Below are 19,428 nucleotides of genomic sequence, written 5' to 3'. Positions count from 1 at the left end.
AAATTGTGGTGATGGTTCAACAATCTTCTTAAATGTATTGAGACTTGTCTTATGATTCAGCATATGGTATATCTTGGTGTGCGTAGCTCTGGAATTTTAAGCTCTAATATCCTCTCTCTGGCCACATGTTTCTATCCCCAAACTCTCATGCCTCCCAAGCCTGCTCTTGGATTTTACTGCTGACCTGAAACTTTCCACCAGTAAGGCTGCAATTGCTTTCTATCCAGTCCAGACATCACCACTGTCCTTTTCTAAGAGCCATCAATCAATCCACTGGCCTCCTTGTCTCCTTGTTCATCCTCCATCTTGACTGGGTCTACCATTGGCCTTTACTGGCTCACGGTAATTGGGGGACTACTGGGGGCCTCTCCAGTGCATTCATCAGGGCCACGGTCCTCTCACTCTCTCCTGCCTCTGGAGGCCCTCAGCTTGCCCAGGAGTCCCTGGTCAACCTCTTCCCTCCTCCTCAGCTGGCCTTGCTAACCTTCACCACTCTCCTTAGGTCACCTTGTTCTTCCTCCCACCTCCTCCACAGAGGACTCACCCTTCTTGTCTGCTATCAGGTGTGACTCCTTTGTTCCCTCAGCTTCCTGTCATTCTTATCTCTCTGCCTCCACCCTCACTTCCTGCCCCGTGGCCTCTAGGAGGAAGTCTAAGCTCTGAATCCCCTCCTCACATTCCTCCAGGCCAAGATCCCGTCTCATACTCCCCCCTGCATTTGTCAGCCTTTCCCTCTCCTTTGCCAAGTCCTGTGTTGCAGCCAAGAAGTGATATCTGGGGTCTCCAGGACCTAAAAACAAAGTAGAGCCCTCCCTGGATGTACCAACATTAGATAACAGGCTTGTTCTTGTTCCCTTGCTCCCTTTCTCCCTTCCTTTTTTCCTTCTCCCTCTTGGTGTTTTGCTGTATCTTATATTCCCCTTGTTCACGCTTTTTCATTCCCTCACTCTGCCCACCTAGCCATCACATGTTCATCTGTCAAGACTGACATGAACTCCTCTATGAAACCTTCCTAGACCCTTAGTCCAGAAAGGACTGGTCCCGTCCTCCTTTGAGGCCCTCTGTGCCTCACCTGGACTCCATCATGATGCTTCATCACACGTAGGTCAGGACCTCGATTTCACCCACTGAGTCATAAGCTTCATGAGGGGGATTTTTTAAGTGCCCTGCTTATTCACCACCCTGCCCTCCTCCTGGGCCTGGGCACTCTGTAATTGCTTTTTTAAAATTTTTTTTTATATTTTTAAAAATTGATTTCAGTCCTGACCAGTTTGGCTTAGTGGATAGAGCGTCGGCCTGCGGACTGAAGGGTCCCAGGTTTGATTCCAGTCAGGGGCATGTACCTTGGTTGCTGGCACATTTGGTGGGGGGTGTGCAGGAGGCAGCTGTTCTCTCTCATCGATGTTTCTAACTCTCTTTCCCTCTCCCTTCCTCTCTGTAAAAATTAATAAAGTATATTTTTAAAAAATTGCCATGTTTGCAATCATGAACAAGAGCTACATTTTTTAAAAAAATTGATTTCAGAGTGGAAGCGTGAGGGAGAGAGAGATAGAAATGTCAGTGATGAGAGAAAATCATTAATTGACTGCCTCCTGCACACCCCCTTACTGGGGATTGAGCCCGCAACCTGGACATGTGTCCTTGGCTGGAATCGAACCCGGGACCCTTCAGTCCGCAGGCCAGTGCTCTGTCCACTGAACCAAACCAGCTAGGGCTGTAATTGCTTTTAGATTAAAAAGGTGCACAAATGCCTGTGTTGCTGAACCCTGGGAAGAAAGCAAATGGGAGTGAGGAGGGACTTTGCTGGGTGCTGTGGATACAGGGCTAAAGCAAATGAGAAGACCCAAACACAAATCATTGCTCACCAAGTGGTATCAATGTAGTGCCTTAAGAGAAAGAATTTTGCGGAGATGCAAACCAGAAAAAGGACATGTCTGTTACAGGGATTATCAGAAGCACTGGGTGACTCAGATGGAGCTTGAAACAGACCTGAAGGACAGAAGGCCCTTCATCAGAATTTGTCAGGGAAGGGATTTTCAGATGGAAGAATAATAGAAGCTAAGGTGCAGAAATGGAAAAGCAGGGGACGTTTTGGAGGTCAGAGGGGGATCACCCTGGCCAGGTCATAAAGGGGTCATACTCAAGAGTTACAGACCCAGGCATTCTGCTCAGAACTTTAGAGATGCTATCTCCATAAACATCAAGAGTGGCACATGTGGTAGGATGTCTATCATTATCTCATTTGCAGATGAGCAGATAGAGGCTCAGAGAGGTATGAGGTACGGAAGTAGGTGGTGGAACAGCTCCCTGAGCCCCGGGTCTGTCTGATTTGAAGGCCCACGTGAAAAGGCAGGCAGCATTGAACAAGGCCTCAAAGACCAATGAAGAGCCTGTGCTAATCCTCTAGGCCCGTGGTCGGCAAACTGCGGCTCGCGAGCCACATGCGGCTCTTTGGCCCCTTGAGTGTGGCTCTTCCACAAAATACCACGGCCTGGGCAAGTCTATTTTGAAGAAGTGGCGTTAGAAGAAGTTTAAGTTTAAAAAATTTGGCTCTCAAAAGAAATTTCAATCGTTGTACTGCTGATATTTGGCTCTGTTGACTAATGAGTTTGTCGACCACTGCTCTAGGCTCTTGACTTGTTTCATCAGTCTGACGAATGGTCTGCATCTTCATGCTTGAAAAGTACATATATACACAATATTATTGAATGTGTCAGAGGGTTCAGAACCCCAAAGTCCATCTAGTCTATATGTCCACTCTAAAACTAGTATACAAATGTTCACACCAGCTTTATCCCAAATTGCCAAAAGATGGAAAAACCAAATGTCCGTCAACCGATGACTGCATAGACAAAATGTGGTATATCTGTATAATGGACTATCATTCAGCAATAAAAAGAAATGAAGTACTAATACATGGTACAGCCCTGGCTGGTTTGGCTCAGTGGATAGGGTCCCAAGTTCGATTCTGGTCAAGGGCACATGCCTGGGTTTAGGGCTCCATCCCCAGTAAGGGGCGTGCAGGAGGCAGCCGGTCAATGATTCACTCTCATCATTGATGTTTCTATCTCTCTCTCTTTCTCCCTTCCTCTCTGAAATCAATAAAGATATATATATATATTTTTAAATCATAATAATACATGGTACAACGTGGATGAACCTTGAAAACATGTTAAATAAAAAAAGCCAGTCACAAACCATACATTTGGTATGATTCCACTTATATGAAATGTCCAGAATTGGCAAATCTATTGACACAGGAAGATTCCTGGTTGCCTTGAGCAGGGAAAGGGGAGAAGGGGAGTGTTGGGGTGGGGGATGGGGACTCACTGCTAAAGGGTACAGGGTATTTTTTTGGAGTGATGAAAATATTCTAGAATTGATTATTGTGACAGTTGCATAGCTCTGTAGTATACTAAAAACCACTACACTATACAGTTTAAATGAGTGAAATTGTATGGCTGTGAATTATATCAAAATAAGGCTTTCTGCGCGTGCGCGCGCGCACACACACACGCCTGCATGCCCATCCACGGGATTCGTGGACCTGGTTTACATACATACATACAACAGACGTAAAATGGAGCATCTGTGTTTTCTGGTGAGCAGTGGTCCTTGGTGCTGAGGACTGCCCCTGGCCAGCTCCTGATCAGCATGCACAGAACAGACAGATCCCAGTCCCCACAGGGAGGGCCCTGAGTGCTGACTGTGGGAAGTGGGGTGAGGATGGACCCAATGACCATTTCTAAGACTCTGTCTCCAGGCATACCAGCCCTCCTCCATCAGGGCGGCCCTGACAGGGCTCTTGCTTCCAGCCTCTTGGCTTATGCTATTCTCTTGCTGTAAAGGAACTGCCTTGATTTAGTGAATGAAGCCACTGGTAAGAGTGATTCATTAGATAAAAAATATCTTCTGATCACTTTGGCTCTGCTTATGTCGGATGTGGCTTTCTGGTTAAATGCCTGAACGTCAACTGGGATTTTGGTGGGAAGCGATCGGGCATGTTTTGCTGTAGCCAAGAGACACAGGCCAGAACCCCCGTCTGACCACAGTCTCCCTAAGGTAGGCCGTGCTTTGACTGTGTTCTGCCAATGCAGTGACATCTGTACTGCTTATCTCTCCTTCCGACGGGTGTGGATAAACCGCATATGAATGTCCTCTGCAGCCTTCCTGCATTTTTTTTTTAGCCACTTGTAGGCTTGGGTGTATAACAGAGCATGTCCCACTTTTCCTCAACCAGAATTATGCTTTGAGAAGCTAAGAATCAAAATATACTAAAACCAGTTTTATTTTTTAAAGGCAAACATCACCTTTTTCAAAATGTAAAAAAAAAAAAAATCATGAAATAAAAGAATGTATAACAAAGAGCTGACAAAAATCCCTTTTGTCACTAGTCCTATCCTGAGGCCTGGTCACCTGAAAGACTACATGATTAGAGGGTTGAAACTTTCAGCCCCATCCCCCCAACCTCTGGGGAAGGGTAGGGGTAGGGGGGTGGAGATGGGGGTCTATAGCAACTCTAGCACAAGAAGATGTGGAGAGCTTCTGGGTCGGTGAACACATCCAGGTGCTGGGAAGTGCACCTGAAGAGGGTTGGAAGCTCCACACCCTACCCCCATACCTTGCACCCTACCCCCATACCTTGCCCTGTGCATCTCTTCCTTCTGGCCATCCCTGAGTTGTATCCTTTATAATACACCTATGAATGTAAGTAAAATATTCTCCTGAGTCCTGTGAGCCATTCTAGGCTTGTTCACCTGGTGACTGGCAGGATTCAAAGGAAGAATACAAATGTGTGCGTCTTCTTAAGGCTCAAGTTAGAATTCATATGCCACTTCTTCTATGTTCTTAGGCCAGTACAAGTCATTAGACCAGCCGTGGGCAAACTACGGCCCGCGGGCCGGATCCGGCTGTTCTATCCAGTTCTCTTGCTCTCCCCTCTGCTCCTTTACTTTAAATTTATATTAGTTCACACAAACACTCCATCCATGCTTTTGTTCTGGCCCTCCAGTCCAGTTTAAGAACTCATTGTGGCCCTCAAGTCAAAAAGTTTGCCCACCCCTGCATTAGACCGTCTTGGCCCAAGGGATGGAGAAGCAGATTCTGACTCCTGATAGGAGGAGCTGCAGAGAATTGTGGCCATTTTTGCAGTCTGCCACAGGTCTTAGTACTCTTTGACCCTACTTTCATTCTGAATTTGATATGCTTTTTAAACTTTCCTGGCCTGATTTACAGTTATTCTTACCCCTACCATTTCCATCCTAATTTGTTGTTTTTTGTCACAAGTCCTGTGAACTTGAAAACTAGATAATCAGATTTCTTTCTATAAATATATATTAATTTAGTAACTAAAACTTGTGAAAATTGTGTGTAAGCGGGAGTAAGTAGGCTCTGAGTGAAGGAGCGTCTCCCACAGTTTTTAGGGCATGGACTTTGTAACAAATATTATATGGCTGCCTGGAGGCAGTTTTCCCTCAACAGTTCTTAGTGTTGGTCCAGATATGTGAGGTGGTACAATGACTGTTAGGCAAGGTACTCCATAGAAGCGGTCAAGAAATGGGACTTTTGGGAGTCGCAAAGGAAAGGAATTTATACTTGGGGTTCTGTGAGGGGAGGAAGTGATGCATCTTTTATGCTAATGTTTTAGGTTTCCATGGCTTTAGTTCTGTTTGGGTCTAAAATACAGAGAAACCATAAAGCTATTTAACTTTATTACTGTAAGATCCAGGAGGAAGCAGAGGTGTGGTTTGCATCAGCTTCAGACCCCTTTGGGTCGGAGGGAAGAAGATTTTTCATTTTTTTTTCCTGTTTACTGCAATGACATTTATTTAACATCTTACCTAAGCAAGCCCTTCACTATTTTTCCTTTAAAACATTTTTTTTCTTTCTCCCAAGTTAGCATGACAGTTACTCATGAATTATGTGTGGTGAGAGCCCTTTAACCTTGAGAAATGGACCTCTGTCTTTCCCATTTTAAGTTCTCCGAGTGTCTAAACGTCTTCTCTCAGAGTGTGACAAAATCAACATTGGATCCAAGTTTGTTGTTTTTTAAATGAACGCTTAGCCAAATTAGAAAAGTCTTAAACTGTGACTTAAAACAGCATTGGAACATTTGCTTTAAATTCGTATGAGAGGATTGATTTATCTAAAGAATTTAAAACAGATACATATCTGCCTGATTAATGAAGTAGGTCAGCCATTTCCTGGAACCTAACATTTATTCTATTATCACCTTAGTAATAATAGCAAAGAGGGGAAGTCTGCCAAGGGTCAAGCTATGGTCAGAGAAAGTCAGACATGGTCATGGAAATATTAGCTGGGACAGCCCCGGGAAGCCCCAGAAGCCACGGAGGTTCACGCTGCAAAGGCTTGGCCCCTGTGGCGCTCACTAGATTCATTTCCGAGGGTGTCTACTTTTATTTTTATTTTTTAAAATACATTTTAATATTTTATATAATTATATATATATAATTGATTTTAGAGAGGAGGGGAGAAGGAGAGAGAGATAGAAACATCAATGATGAGAGGGCATCATTGATTGGCTGCCTCTTGCACATGCCCTCCTGGGGATTGAGCCCACAACCCAGGCTTGTGCCCTTGACTGGAACCGAACACGGGACCCTTCAGTCCGCAGACCAATGCTCCAACTACTGAGCCAAACCAGCTAGGGCATGGGTGTGTCTACTTTTAAATGGCATTTGCCAACATGTGCAAATTCCCCCCTCCACCAGTAACTTCAGCATAATTTCTTAAGGAGACACAAAAGTCAGAATATGTATATATTTTTTAAAAACACAGTGCTAATCAAGGATTGCAGATATTTCATTTTCCTTCCAGTAAACACAGTTCTCTGAAACTCTTAAGCCAGGAGCAGAGGAACATGAAGCATTCTTTCAGGAGAGCTTCGGGTCTCCTTGCAGGTGAATCTTTTCTCAGGCGAATGATCAGCCTGAGTATTATTTACTGAGTGCCGCTGACGGAAATCACTGTGCTGAGAATCTCACCTTGGACAAGATGGACAGAGCCTTTCCCTTCATAGAGCCCATGCTGGAAATAGCTGATAACCCACTGCTCAAACAAAGGATGCAAATACCCAACAGTGACAATAACTAGAAAAAAAGAAGAAGAGAGTAAAGGGGTGGTGAGTGACTTGGAATGGGAGGCCCAGTACTAAGGACAGTGTTCATGACCCTTCTCTCTGAAGAGGTGGTGATGGATGGAGACCTGAGCCGTCAGAAGGCTTCAGGTCTGGGGGAACAGCGATGGAGAGCATTTGCTGTGTTAAAGGGGGGTAGGGGCAAGTTCAGGGGGAGCTGCGTGAGCAAGGGGCAGAGTGGCAGAAACAGGGTGTGGAGGAAGAAGGCATAGGTCTGAGGGCCATGATAAGGAGGTAAGAAGCAGGAACGCATTTGGCTGCTGTGTGGAGCTTGGGGTTCTAGAGTTACTAGAGGAAGTCGGGAGACCTGTGAGGAGACTCAGACAGCATTGGTTATGACTTGCTCTAGAAGGCTGGCAGTGGGGGTGGAGAGAAGCGGAGAGATTGTGATCTGATCATGAAGTTACATGCATTTCACCATACCTCAGCCGTATGGTAGCCACTAGCTACTGGTGGCTATTTACCTTTACATTTAAATCAGTTGAAAGGGGAAATTCAGTTCCTCCTTCCCACAAGCCACATTTCAAGCGCTCAGTAGCCACTCTCAGGTGCACACAGCTGCTCTGTTGGGCAGCACAGAACACTCCATCATTGCCGAAAGTTCTGTTGAATGGTGATGACTCCCCGCTATGGGCCTATGGCCTGTTCTTTCTAAATGCTTCATCCCCCTCTCTTGGAAGGGCAACCAAACTGCCATAAACATCATTTACTGCGCATCCTGTTAAGAGCTGAGAGTGGAGGGAAATGTTGTCCTGAAGAAGTTCATAGCTTCATAAGTTCATGGTTTACGAAGAAGTTCATAACCGAGGCCTGAGAAGATGTAACCCTGAGTTTGGGGCAAGTTAGAGGGAAGGTGAGAGACATGCCACCTCCGTACTGGAGAGTCGTTCGGGTGAGTCAGGAGGCAGAGTCCATATGGCAGCCAAAGCCTCAAAATGGGCCACAGGGAATCGTTCTGGGGAAGAAAAGAATAACTAGAACAGATCATGTAGGGTCCAGAATTAAGGAAGTCATTAGGAGAAAGATAATATCAACTTTGATCAGTAACTAGGAGCCACAGTTTGAGGTAATATCTGTCAGTCACAGTGCAGTCCGGGAGGGGGGGCCACTGGCAATATTCACTAGGAGTAGACCTTACACAGGTATAGGAGGAACCAGTAAGTGGTGGGACTGAGACCGGAACCCAGCTAGGAAGTTCAGAGGGAGCTTGAATAAAGGGGCTGAAAAAAATACTCAAAGCTGAGCAACTGAGTAGCTCTAAGGTGAGTGACCGCAGCTGTGACATGGAGCAGGCTGGGGATCGGGGCTCAGCAGGTGACAGCCATGGTCGAGCCCCCTCCAGGATTTCTCCCCCAATATACAGGGTTTCCTCGTTTACAATGCGGTTACAATAAGCCCATCGTAAGGTGAAAATATTGTAAGTGGAAAATGCATTTAATACACCTCACCTACCGAGCATCATAGCTTCGCCTAGCCTACTGTTGGGCAAAATCATCTAACACAAAGCCTATTTTATCATAATATCTTGAGTTATTTATTTATTTATTTATTTATTTATTTATTTATTTGACGGAAATCTATTTCCCTCTGGAATAATTTTTAGGCTACAGAGAGTTTTATTTTAAAATCTTTGTCTTTCTTTACACCAATCTATCTTGGGTAATTTATGATACGTATCGCTTTTGCACAGTTCGTAAAGTCGTATTTCGGGACCGTCTGTATCTGGGTCACGGTGGGGGAATGATTTATTTACTTCTCCCTCCCTTCCTTCTCCCACATATCCTCTCTCTCCTGTATGTGATCTCCCCTCCTCTGCCCTTTCTTCGTGGCAGAAGGTTCCATCCGTCCCGCCAGCTGGGAAGGCCTAGCACCTGCGGGGAGGCTGCGGCCACCCCCCAACGCCAGCCCTCCTGGTAGAGGTTCTCTTCTGCTCTCAGTTTTGAAGCGGACGCGGCTTCTCCTACGCACAGAACTTGCCTCCGAAGCTTGGAGGGCCCCCTCTGCTCCTTGAAGCACACATGCCCTTCTCACCTGATGCTGGTGTGAAAACCATTCAAACCCTGCAGTAAACATCCTACTGGGCGGGCCCCTGCCTCTCCTCCCACAAGCCCCTCATCCTTCTGCGGGGGGGGGGGGGGGGGGGGAGTTGTTTTGAGTGTTGTTTTTTAAAAATATATATTTTTATTGATTTCAGAGAGGAAGGGAGAGAGAGAGAGGTAGAAACATCAGTGAAGAGAGAGAATCGTTGATGGGCTGCCTCCTGTATACCCCTTACTGGGAACCGAGCCCACAACCCAGGTATGTGCTCTGAGCAGGAGTCACACTCTGACCTCCAGGCTCATAGGGCAACGCTCAACCACGGAGCCACGCCGGGGGGCGGGGGGAGGGGTGTTGTTTGGGGACAGCTCCTAGGACCTGTGTGTTCCCAGGCTGCAGGCCTGTGCTCACCTTGTGTGTGAAGACAGCGTGGTCAAGACCCGCCTCTAGAAGCAGAGGACATAGAAGCAAAGCTCACCTCCTCGAGGGGCCGCTCGGCCGTTGTGTGTGTGTGGAAGAGTCGGGGAGAGGCTGGCGTGGAGGGACAGGCAGTCCTCCAGGGCCCAGGACGAAATGCAGGAACTTGGCAAAACTGCCCCCGTGTCGTCCAGCACTGATGAGTGGCTGCTGAAGCCCATCACAGGGGCCAAACACGGATTTTCCTGAAGCCAAAGTGGCCGTGAGGGGCAACTTGTTCTCTCTCCCACCCAGCCCCTGCCCCACTTGGCCAGTCACCCCAGCGGAATGCTGGGACCCAGGCTGGCCTGGGCCTGGTGGTCAGGCCTGGGCTGTGAGGCCTGGGCTGTGGAGGGAGAGCCACTGCGGGCTGCTGGCTGGCCCACGTGCTGGCCCACGTGCTGGCCCACGTGCTGGCCCACGTGCTGGCCCACGTGCTGGCCCACGTGCATGGAGGCTCTCCTATTTCCAGGATCCGGGCAGCTGGGGTTAATGGTTTCTCTTTGTCTCTCTCTCCAGGGTCAGGTGTGGATTAATGGCTTTAACCTTGGTCGCTACTGGCCAGCACGGGGCCCCCAGGTGACCTTGTTTGTGCCACAGCACATCCTGGTGACATCAGCCCCAAACACCATCGTAGTGCTGGAACTGGAGCGGGCGCCCTGCAGTGACGATCCCCCCGAATCGTGCACCGTGGAGTTCGTGGACAAGCCGGTTATCGATGCAGCTGTGACCTACAGCCATCTCCTCCATCACCTGCCCGATCCAGACTCCTGACAGGACCGTGTATGGTGACTCAAGCCTGGGACCGGGCCTTCCACATACCTCACATGTCCCCTTGCAGTGGCCACGTTCACTGCAGAGCTCGATTGGGAAATAGATTCCGCTTGTGCGTTTCCACCTGAGGTTTCCCTGCAGCCTTGCAGTGACTGGCCCACCCCTGCCAAGGGCCGCCGTGGCTGGGTGATGGGGTGGTAGCCCAGTAGCACACAGGTGTACCTGCAGAGTTGGAACGGAAGCTTTCGAGGTGTTTCTGATTTTTATTTTGGAAGAATCATGTCTTTTTGTTAAATAAAATTTGCATTCATGATGTTACTGTTATTGACGTTGGGCAGGTATTAAATTACGGGTTCTGATTTAAATCATAACTAGACTTGAGTGGGCTGAAGAAGCCACTTCACTCACTGGAGGTTCAAAGGCATGGAAAATCGTCTTGGTTTGATCTAGTGGACTGCTGCTTCTCGGATCCCTACTTAAAGGTTGATCTCATTTTGTGTGTTTAGATCAGGGGTCCTCAAACTTTTTAAACAGGGGGCCAGTTCACTGTCCCTCAGACCGTTGGAGGGCCAGACTATAGTTTTAAAAAAAACTATGAACAAATTCCTATGCGCACTGCGGGCCTGGGACAAGTCGGCTGCTAAGCAGGACAGGCAGCGGCACCTGACGGGCCAGATAAATGTCCTTGGCAGGCCACAATTGGCCCGCAGGCCGTAGTTTGAGGATGCCTGGTTTAGATGTAGCAGTTGCACCTATCCACACACTAACACAGGCCTGTAGACGTCTGTAGACATGCATACACATGAGTGCATGGGCTATGTACACACACAGATGTGCAGGGACAAGATGTTGCATAACCTGTGTGTCCTGCCAGTGCAGTAGATCTCTATTGCTGAGCACTGTCCTATTCCATGCCCAGTTCTGGGCACCTATATATATAAAAGGCTAATATGCAGAGTGTCCCCACGGGAGTTCGACCGTGAGAACGGGAGTTCGATCGCTCGCTAGCTATGATGGGCGCTGACCACCAGGGGGCGGTGCGAAATGAAGGAATGCCCTGGCCAGCAGCTAGAAGGTCCCGATCGACCCTGATCGCCGGTCAGGCCGAGGGACCCTACCCGTGCATGAATTTCGTGCACTGGGTCTCTAGTATTATACATTTAATTCACTAGTCCCTCACAAAAACTCTGAGGAATGTACTGTCATCTTCCCAGATTTGTCAGGACACACAGCTGTAAGTGGTAGAGAAAGGATTTGAACCCAGATTGTTTGGTTCTAGTGTCCAGACATGCATTGCATACATAACATATCCATACAGGCTTATGGTCCCATAGAAAAGGATTGGAACAACATAAACAAAAATGTTAATATAATCCTAACTGGGTGCTGTTTGAGAGATTGCTCGCTGTTTCTTTTTCGCTTACCTGTGTTTTAAATCCTTTACAGAGAAGATGTACGTTTGTTTAAGGGAGGGAGAGAGGAAAGGTTTTGAGGCTAATCTACAGCGTATTTTCATGATGGCATAGGTTTCCCTGCCTCATGGACATCAGTAACGAAGATCCGGGGGTCAGCGCGGAGTCTGGCAACTGGGTGCGCCAGCTAAGCCGTTGAGACAAACTGAGACTGACACTTGCTGAAGGACTGTTTTCCATAGCATCTGGGTGAAGGAGGTGCTACACGGACCCCGGCCTCATTTCGTTCCTCTTCCTTCCACCGCTAAGTTACCAGAAATGTGTAAAGTGATGATGCTTCAGAACTGTGTGCAGTAATAGCTTTGGAAAGAAAGAGACGGTTCCTTTTAAAGCATTAAGTATGCAGGTAAACGGCACCTCCCCTGACTCAGAGGCCAGCGTGGAGTCTCCAGAAGGCTCGGCATGGAGCGGGATCACCACGTCGAGGGTGCACTTCCCTTTCATGCTCTCCTCTGATCTTCAGAACCACAGTAAAGGGAGGCAGCAGTAAGCCCATGTTACAGATGGAAACTTTATTTTTTTTTAATCTTTATTGCTGAAAGTATTACATATGTTCCCTTCTTCCCCCCACCCCCCCCCCACCCAGCCCGCCTTGCCCCGCCCCAGGCTTTCATCACCTCATTGTCCGTGTCCATGGGCTACGCTTTTATATATACAAGGTCTTTGGCTGATTACCTCCCACCCACCCTGCCCCCCTTCCCGCCGAGATTCCGTACTCTGTCCCATGCTTCCATGTCTCTGGATCCACTCCGCTCAACAAGTGGCAACTTTTAAAGCTTCAGCAAGAGGCAAATTGGGTTCTAATCTGGTCTGTCCCCATCCCAAGCCAGAGTGTTTTGTCTTGTCAGCGTGAGGCAATCTTTTGGGCTTCTTCCCTTTCTACAGCACCATGAATTCCCTTGGCCAGGATGTCATGTTCTGGAAAACAGGATTTTAATACATAAATTCCACCCTGGGCTCTACTTCCAACCCGTCAGCTGTCTAATACTCCCTCTGAGGGGCATACTTTCTACAATGTCATTCTCAAAATATGATGTGCTTTTAGTCCCTCCAGATTTCTCTTTAAAAAACAAAAAAATGTTTTGCCCTGATCGGTTTGGCTCAGTGGATAGAGCGTCGGCCTGCGGACTGAAGGGTCCCAGGTTCGATTCTGGTCAAGGGCATGTACCTTGGTTGCGGGCACATCCCCAGTAGGAGGTGTGCAGGAGGCAGCTGATCGATGTTTCTCTCTCATCGATGTTTCTACCTCTCTATCCCTCTCCCTCCCTCTCTGTAAAAAATCAATAAAATATATTTTTTAAAGATGTTTTTATTGATTTTAGAGCGAGAGGAAGGGAGGGGAGAGAGAAACATCAATGTGAGAGAGAAACATCGATGGGCTGCCTCCCGCACAATTGCACCCTGACGGGATTGAGCCTGAAACCTAGGCATGTGCCCTGACCAGGAACTGAACCAGCAACCTTTCGGTGCACGGGAGGATGCTCAACCACTGAGCCACACCGGCCGGACTGTATGTTTAACTTTTGAAGAAACTGCTGAACAATTTCAGAACATCTTTTCTGAGGAAAGAAAGAGCTGCGGAGTGGCTGCCAGCAGAGCCCGCTCCATTCCTCTCTCTTCCCTGCCCCGCCTCAGGCTGTTCATTGCCTCTCTCTCTTTGTCTCTGTTGTCTGTTGATCTTTGTTTCTCAGCAAATCCAGCTTATTCAGAATGAAATTGTTTACCACTAATCTGAGTTTGGGTGTGTGTTTTTTTTTTCATTGTTTCCCCAACAAGCAATATCTGTCAGATGACACCACTAGGAAATGATCTTGTATGTTCTTTGTTTTCTTGCCTTATGAGAAAAAAAAAGTCATTTTCTGAAATCACTCTCTTAGTCAGTGTGAGGGATTCTGTCTGGGCTGTGGCAGAACAGACAGCGAGCGGAGACCAATAGCGCGTGGGCTGAGAGGGAATTCCGGTCAGCGTCCAGGTCACTGCCCTGCGTGGTTCTGGGTGTAAGCCCCGCCCCTGCTCTCGCTCTGACAGCATTCCTTTCTGGGTTGTCCCTTGCCTTCCAGCCGTCTGGCCCCGAGGTTTGTTAACTGGACACCGGCAGCCGTCTGGCTGTCTGTAAGTGCCCAGTGAAGATCCTGCGCTGATTACCCACTAGATAGCTGCTCTACTTACACTCCAAGGGGATTTCCCACGTGTGAAGCCTCCCACAGCTCCAGTCCTCTCAGCTCCCAAGCCAGCAGCCTTGTGTCCCCACGTGAAACAGGACAGACGTGGGGACAGAAGCAGGCTCCTGCTCCTGCTCCTGCTCCATCACCTACCATTGGCATCATCTCGAGTAACTGGATCACTTATAAGCCTCAATTTCCTCATTTCCTAAGTGTGCGTTTTTTAAAAATCAAATACAGGAATCATGAAAGCACCTCACCTAGCCATCTGGTGGTGCTTACTGGATGCTGGTGTGACTCTTCCCTGTCACATTCCTCCCCAGAAGCAGGTAAGGGATCGTGGGGGAACCTGAGGGACAAAGGGAGAAGAAATACCGCCCAGGCACACCGTCGTTTTCCTGCATCCCTTTCTGTTCAGTTCAACAACTTGGGTCTTCTCCTGACCAGCCACTGGGCAGGGCTAAGGATGCAAAGGTGAAGGAGAAACCAGCTCTAGCCAGTTTGGCTCAGTGGATAGAGCATCAGCCTGTGGATTGAAAGGTCCCAGGTTTGATTCCTGTCAAGGGCACATGCCTGGGTTCCGGGCCTGATCCCCAGTTGGGGGCATGCAGGAGGCAGCTGATCAATGATTCTCTCTCATCATTGATGTTTCTATCTCTCTCTCCCTCTCCCTTGCTTTCTGAAATCAATAAAAATATATTTTAAAAAAATAAAAATAATTTTTAAAAAGACCAACACAGGCTTTGGATATTAACATTATGATATACTTTAATAAAAAATATTCTACAATATTTAAAGGCGAATAAATAACCTTGAAAATATCTGCAGGGATAGGAAACTCTATGATGAGACATCACAAATTTGCAAAAGAACTAAACAGAACTTCTGAACTGCAAAATAAAATAACCAAATTTTAAAACTCAGTGTAGGGTTTAGGTGCTGGTTAGACACAGTAGAAGAGAAATGGGTTGGAATATAGACCCAAAGAATAATACAGAATGTAACATGGTGGGGAGTAGAGACATGGGAGTAGAGTGAACTGGTCTAACATATTCCAAAAGGAGAAGATAGAGAGAATGCAGCAGAGGTAGTATTTGGAGAAATAATGGATGAGAATTTTCTAGAATCAACATAAGGTGCCAGTCCATAGAATCAAGACACCCAACAAATCCCACACATTTAAATTACACAAAAGTTTCTATCTAGACATATCATAGTAAAACTGGAGGACACCAGCAACAAATAGAAGCATATTAAAAGTTGTCAGAGAATGAAGTTATCTCTCAACAATGTTGGCAAAATGAAGACATCTTTTGAAAAGCATTAACAGAGACTATTACTAAAAAATATATTAGCCCGCATGGCTCAGTGGTTGAGTGTCAATCTATGAACCAGAAGGTCATGGTTTGATTCCCAGTCAAGGCACATGCCTGGGTTGTGGGCTCAATCCCCAGTGTTTCTCTCATCATTGATGTTTCTATCTCTCTCTCCCTCTCCCTTCCTCTCTGAAATTAATAAAAATATATTTACATATATATATATAAAAGCATATACCTGAGGGAGAAGAAAAGTGCCTAAAGAAGGTGAGTCTAGAACGTAAAAAAAGAGCGAAGAGCAAAAAAAAAGTGCTAAGTCCATTCATAAATGTACACAAATATTAAACTCACAAATATCAACAATGACTGGTGGATTTCACAATATTGAATTACAATACACACAAACAACTATAAGACAGGAACAGCAGTTTTGTGGTTTGGAGGCTTTTTTGGGTAATATCTATAATAAGGGCAGAGGTAAATGATTTCTTTTAAACTTTCAAATTTTAAATATACTCTCCAAAAAAGGCAAGAAATGAGGGGAAAAGAAACCTGTAATAAGTAATATAAGTAGAATCCATGAAATAAGATTTATACACACATATATCCGTAATCACACTATAAACTGGCTAAATACAACAATTAAAAGAGCAAAATCACCAGAATGAGTCTTTATAACCTAACTGCATGTTGTCTGCAAGAAAGCAAATGAAAACATAAGGATACCAAAAGATTGAAAGTTAAAAGATGGAAAATGCAAATCAAGACAAGGCAGTGATCTCACCCAAAGGTGTTTGAGATAATGGGCAGTTTCCTGTTGTTGTGATACCAGTTCTTAATGTTTTACCTTTATGCTCTCATTAGCTTGACTACATCATCGTAAAGTGGTGGTGGTGGAGCACCTGCAGTGTGGTCCTTTGCTCACAAAGCAGTAGTTAATGATAACAACAATAATTTTTTAAAAAGAGAAACTTACATTTTTTAATTAGGCAAAGGACCCTGTGTCAGAAATTCAGACTTGTGGATTAGGACCATGTTGATAAAACATTCTGAGATTCTTGATGGCAAAAGAAGAAATGGATAGGACAGAGAGCAAACTCTCCCATGGCCTCCTAGAGCTGTGTTCTCCTGATGTTTATTAGTGCTGGGGCTGTTAATTCTTTCCCAGGTTACATCCCCCTCTATTGCACTCAGCTCATAACATTGTAGTTATTTGTTTACCACTGATGCAGAGAGAATTCATGACAAGTCTCATATGATTTTTTTAAATTTCTTTATTGATTAAGGTATCACATATTTGTCCTCATCCCCCCATTCCCATCCCAAACCCCTCCCCACACATGCGCCCACCCCCCCTGTTGTCGTGACCACTGGTTAGACTTATATGCATGCATACAAGTCCTTTGGTTCATCTCTCCCCCTTACCCCCACCCTCCCCTACCTTCCCTCTGAGGTTTGACAGTCTGATCGATGCTTCCCTGTCTCCGGGTCTGTTTTTCTTTTTTCTTTTTAATATATTTTATTGATTTTTTACAGAGAGGAAGGGAGAGGGATAGAGAGCTAGAAACATCGATGAAAGAGAAACATCGATCAGCTGCCTCCTGCACACCTCCCACTGGGGATGTGCCCGCAACCAAGGTACATGCCCTTGACCGGAATCGAACCCGGGACCCTTCAGTCCGCAGGCTGACGCTCTATCCACTGAGCCAAACCGGTATTGGCTCCGGGTCTGTTTTTGTTTATCAGTTTATGTTGTTCATTTTTTTCCCCCAGATGAGTGAGATCATGTGATACTAGAAATACACTTATAAGAACTGAAAATGAGACAAGCAATAATGGTTATGCTGAGAAGCAAATGAATCAGTCTGTAGTGAGTTTCTTTCTGGGCCAACAGTTCTTTTGAGTCCCAATTTCAATGTCAAACAGTTCCTTATGTGTACACGTCAGCAATGATATTTTGGTTCTGGATGGTGGACAAATGGTGGTAATGCAGGTCCGACCCTCTCTGGTTTAGTCTCATGATTTTAATTCTTATCTCCTTGAATTACTACATCTAGCCCATAGTAGGTGCTCAATCAATGCTTCCTACATGAAAGAATGTTTCTGTGATGACATTCACAGACTGAGTGAGAGTGGGTCCATGTGTTTCCCGCATTCTTTTAGACATGTCTAACACAGGTTTCAGCTGAGGTGTCCTTCTCTTTAAAAATCTAGATAAGATCTGTCGTTAAGACCTTCCCAAGATTTCTGTGAACCCCTACGGGGCTTACTTTCTCAGTTTCCTCTGGCTAGACATTCTGCCTCTGCTTCCACTGAATTATTCAGTTCATGAATGATCTCACCATCCCACACATTTCTTTTGCAGTAGCTTGACTGAAATGTGGAACTGAGTCCCTTGAGTTTCACAAAATCTTCACCCACAATGGGCCTTTTATTTCTAGAACTTTACAGAAGCTTTGAAGAGATTGGGGCGAGGGGCGGTCTACATTGCAACAGCATAAGCTCAATAGTATTAAATATCAGATGTCCCCATTTTTACAAGACATTCTACCATCATCCACATTGCTTGGCCCATTCTCTTATCTTCACTTCTCTCCTCTTCATTGTCCATTCCCTCCTCTGAATTTCTAATCATTTTTAAATTAAACATGTCTTATCTGTATTTCTGAAATGACACATGCTCGTCTTTCTCCACTGGGTCCAACTTCTTAGGAAGGGGCCCCGAGAGACATGAGGCTAACAGAGAAGAGTCAGAGTGAGCATCCTCAAGACAAGTCCCATGGCCTAGCACTCAGGATTGGGAAGCACAGTAGAATGCCCACTAAGGTTTTGAGATCTAAGCAAATAGGGCTTTTGAGCCATTATTCCCAAGGTCAAGCTTGAGGAGGAAGCAAGATCCCTGAGTTCCCCATTAGGATGCAAATGTAGAGACAGCATGCATGGATGTTTGCACATGGACCAAGGTTCCCATGAGGCAGACATGGAGTGGAGAGCAGTAGACGGTCTCTCATACCAGCTAGAGCATCATGAAGCAGCAAAGGCTCTAGACAACCCCACTAAGCCCTTGGAGACCACAGAGGAGAGCAGGAGACAATACATGGTGTCCTGTGTCCTGAGCAGTGCCATAGGATCAGGGAAGTAGCCTTGTGGAAGTCCTGTATGTGAGCGTGGATTGACTCAGCAGGTCACTTCATGGACTGGTGCTTGAGACCCAGACAGGGTGAGGTGCCTGTCAGCAGCTGCTGGCAGCCATGATGACAAAGACCAGAGTCCTCTCCCAAAACTGTAACACCAAATTTACTGAGGGAAGGGGGAGTGGGTAAAACAGTGAATTGACTGAGATTCAGTTTCTTATTCCTGGGAAAACCAGGGTCTCAAAATAAAAAATTAAGTTCAGTTCTAGGAGAAAATTTAGATTGTTGACACCCACGTAATATCACTCCTAACACCTTTGGGTAGGATCAGCCCTTCCTGGTATCAGTAAATATTTTGTTCTTTGTTAGTGGGTGTTATTACTTCCTCAAAATAGATCAGAATATTTATTTTAAAGTATTTTCCACACTATTATACTATATTGAGTTCGCCTCAAGTGAGCTCTTGTTCTGATTGTTAATCTTGTTCATTGTGATAGAATTACGTCTCTTCTTGAATGATGGAGATTTTGTTTGCCTGTAAATAGGGCTGATGTTAGTGGTTTGGATCTCAAGTCCTGTAGTGATTTGGGGGTATCACAGACCTGATCACTGAATCATGGTTCAAATCTTTGTTGTGAGTTTGTGTTTATCTTCCGCCTAATGAGGCCTACAATTGCCAACCAGCAGTTTTTCCATCTTCTCTCAGGGTGGGGTAGCCCTGCCCTCCCCCTCCATGCTGTCTGGAGCAGTTACCCCACAGGATCTGAACTGCTGGAAGTTGCCGCCAGCTTCAGGCCCTAAGACCCAGCAGACTTGAGGTCTCAGATTTGCTCACCCCTTTGTTTTTATCTCCCAAATGTGGTTCTTCCTCACAGATGCTTAATCCTATTATTTTCTGCAATATTATTTTTTTTATTGAGT

General features: G+C 46.1%; 1 protein-coding gene across 1 annotated transcript in view; it reads left to right on the top strand.

Annotated features, from left to right (window-relative positions):
- Positions 1 to 10,736, top strand: part of GLB1 (galactosidase beta 1) — a 66,746-nt gene extending 56,010 nt beyond the window's left edge. Inside the window, exon 16 of the mRNA XM_080671726.1 lies at positions 10,169 to 10,736. Within this exon, the coding sequence (XP_080527852.1) occupies positions 10,169 to 10,423 (255 nt within the window). The 3' untranslated portion in view covers positions 10,424 to 10,736. The remainder of the gene's footprint in view (positions 1 to 10,168) is intronic.
- Positions 10,737 to 19,428: the final 8,692 nt, after the last annotated feature.

This window comes from Plecotus auritus (assembly GCF_963455305.1).
Source record: "Plecotus auritus genome assembly, chromosome: 6".
In the NCBI taxonomy this organism is placed as follows: domain Eukaryota; kingdom Metazoa; phylum Chordata; class Mammalia; order Chiroptera; family Vespertilionidae; genus Plecotus; species Plecotus auritus.
Note: the sequence above shows the minus strand (reverse complement) of the source record. Positions and strands in the feature narration are given on the sequence as shown.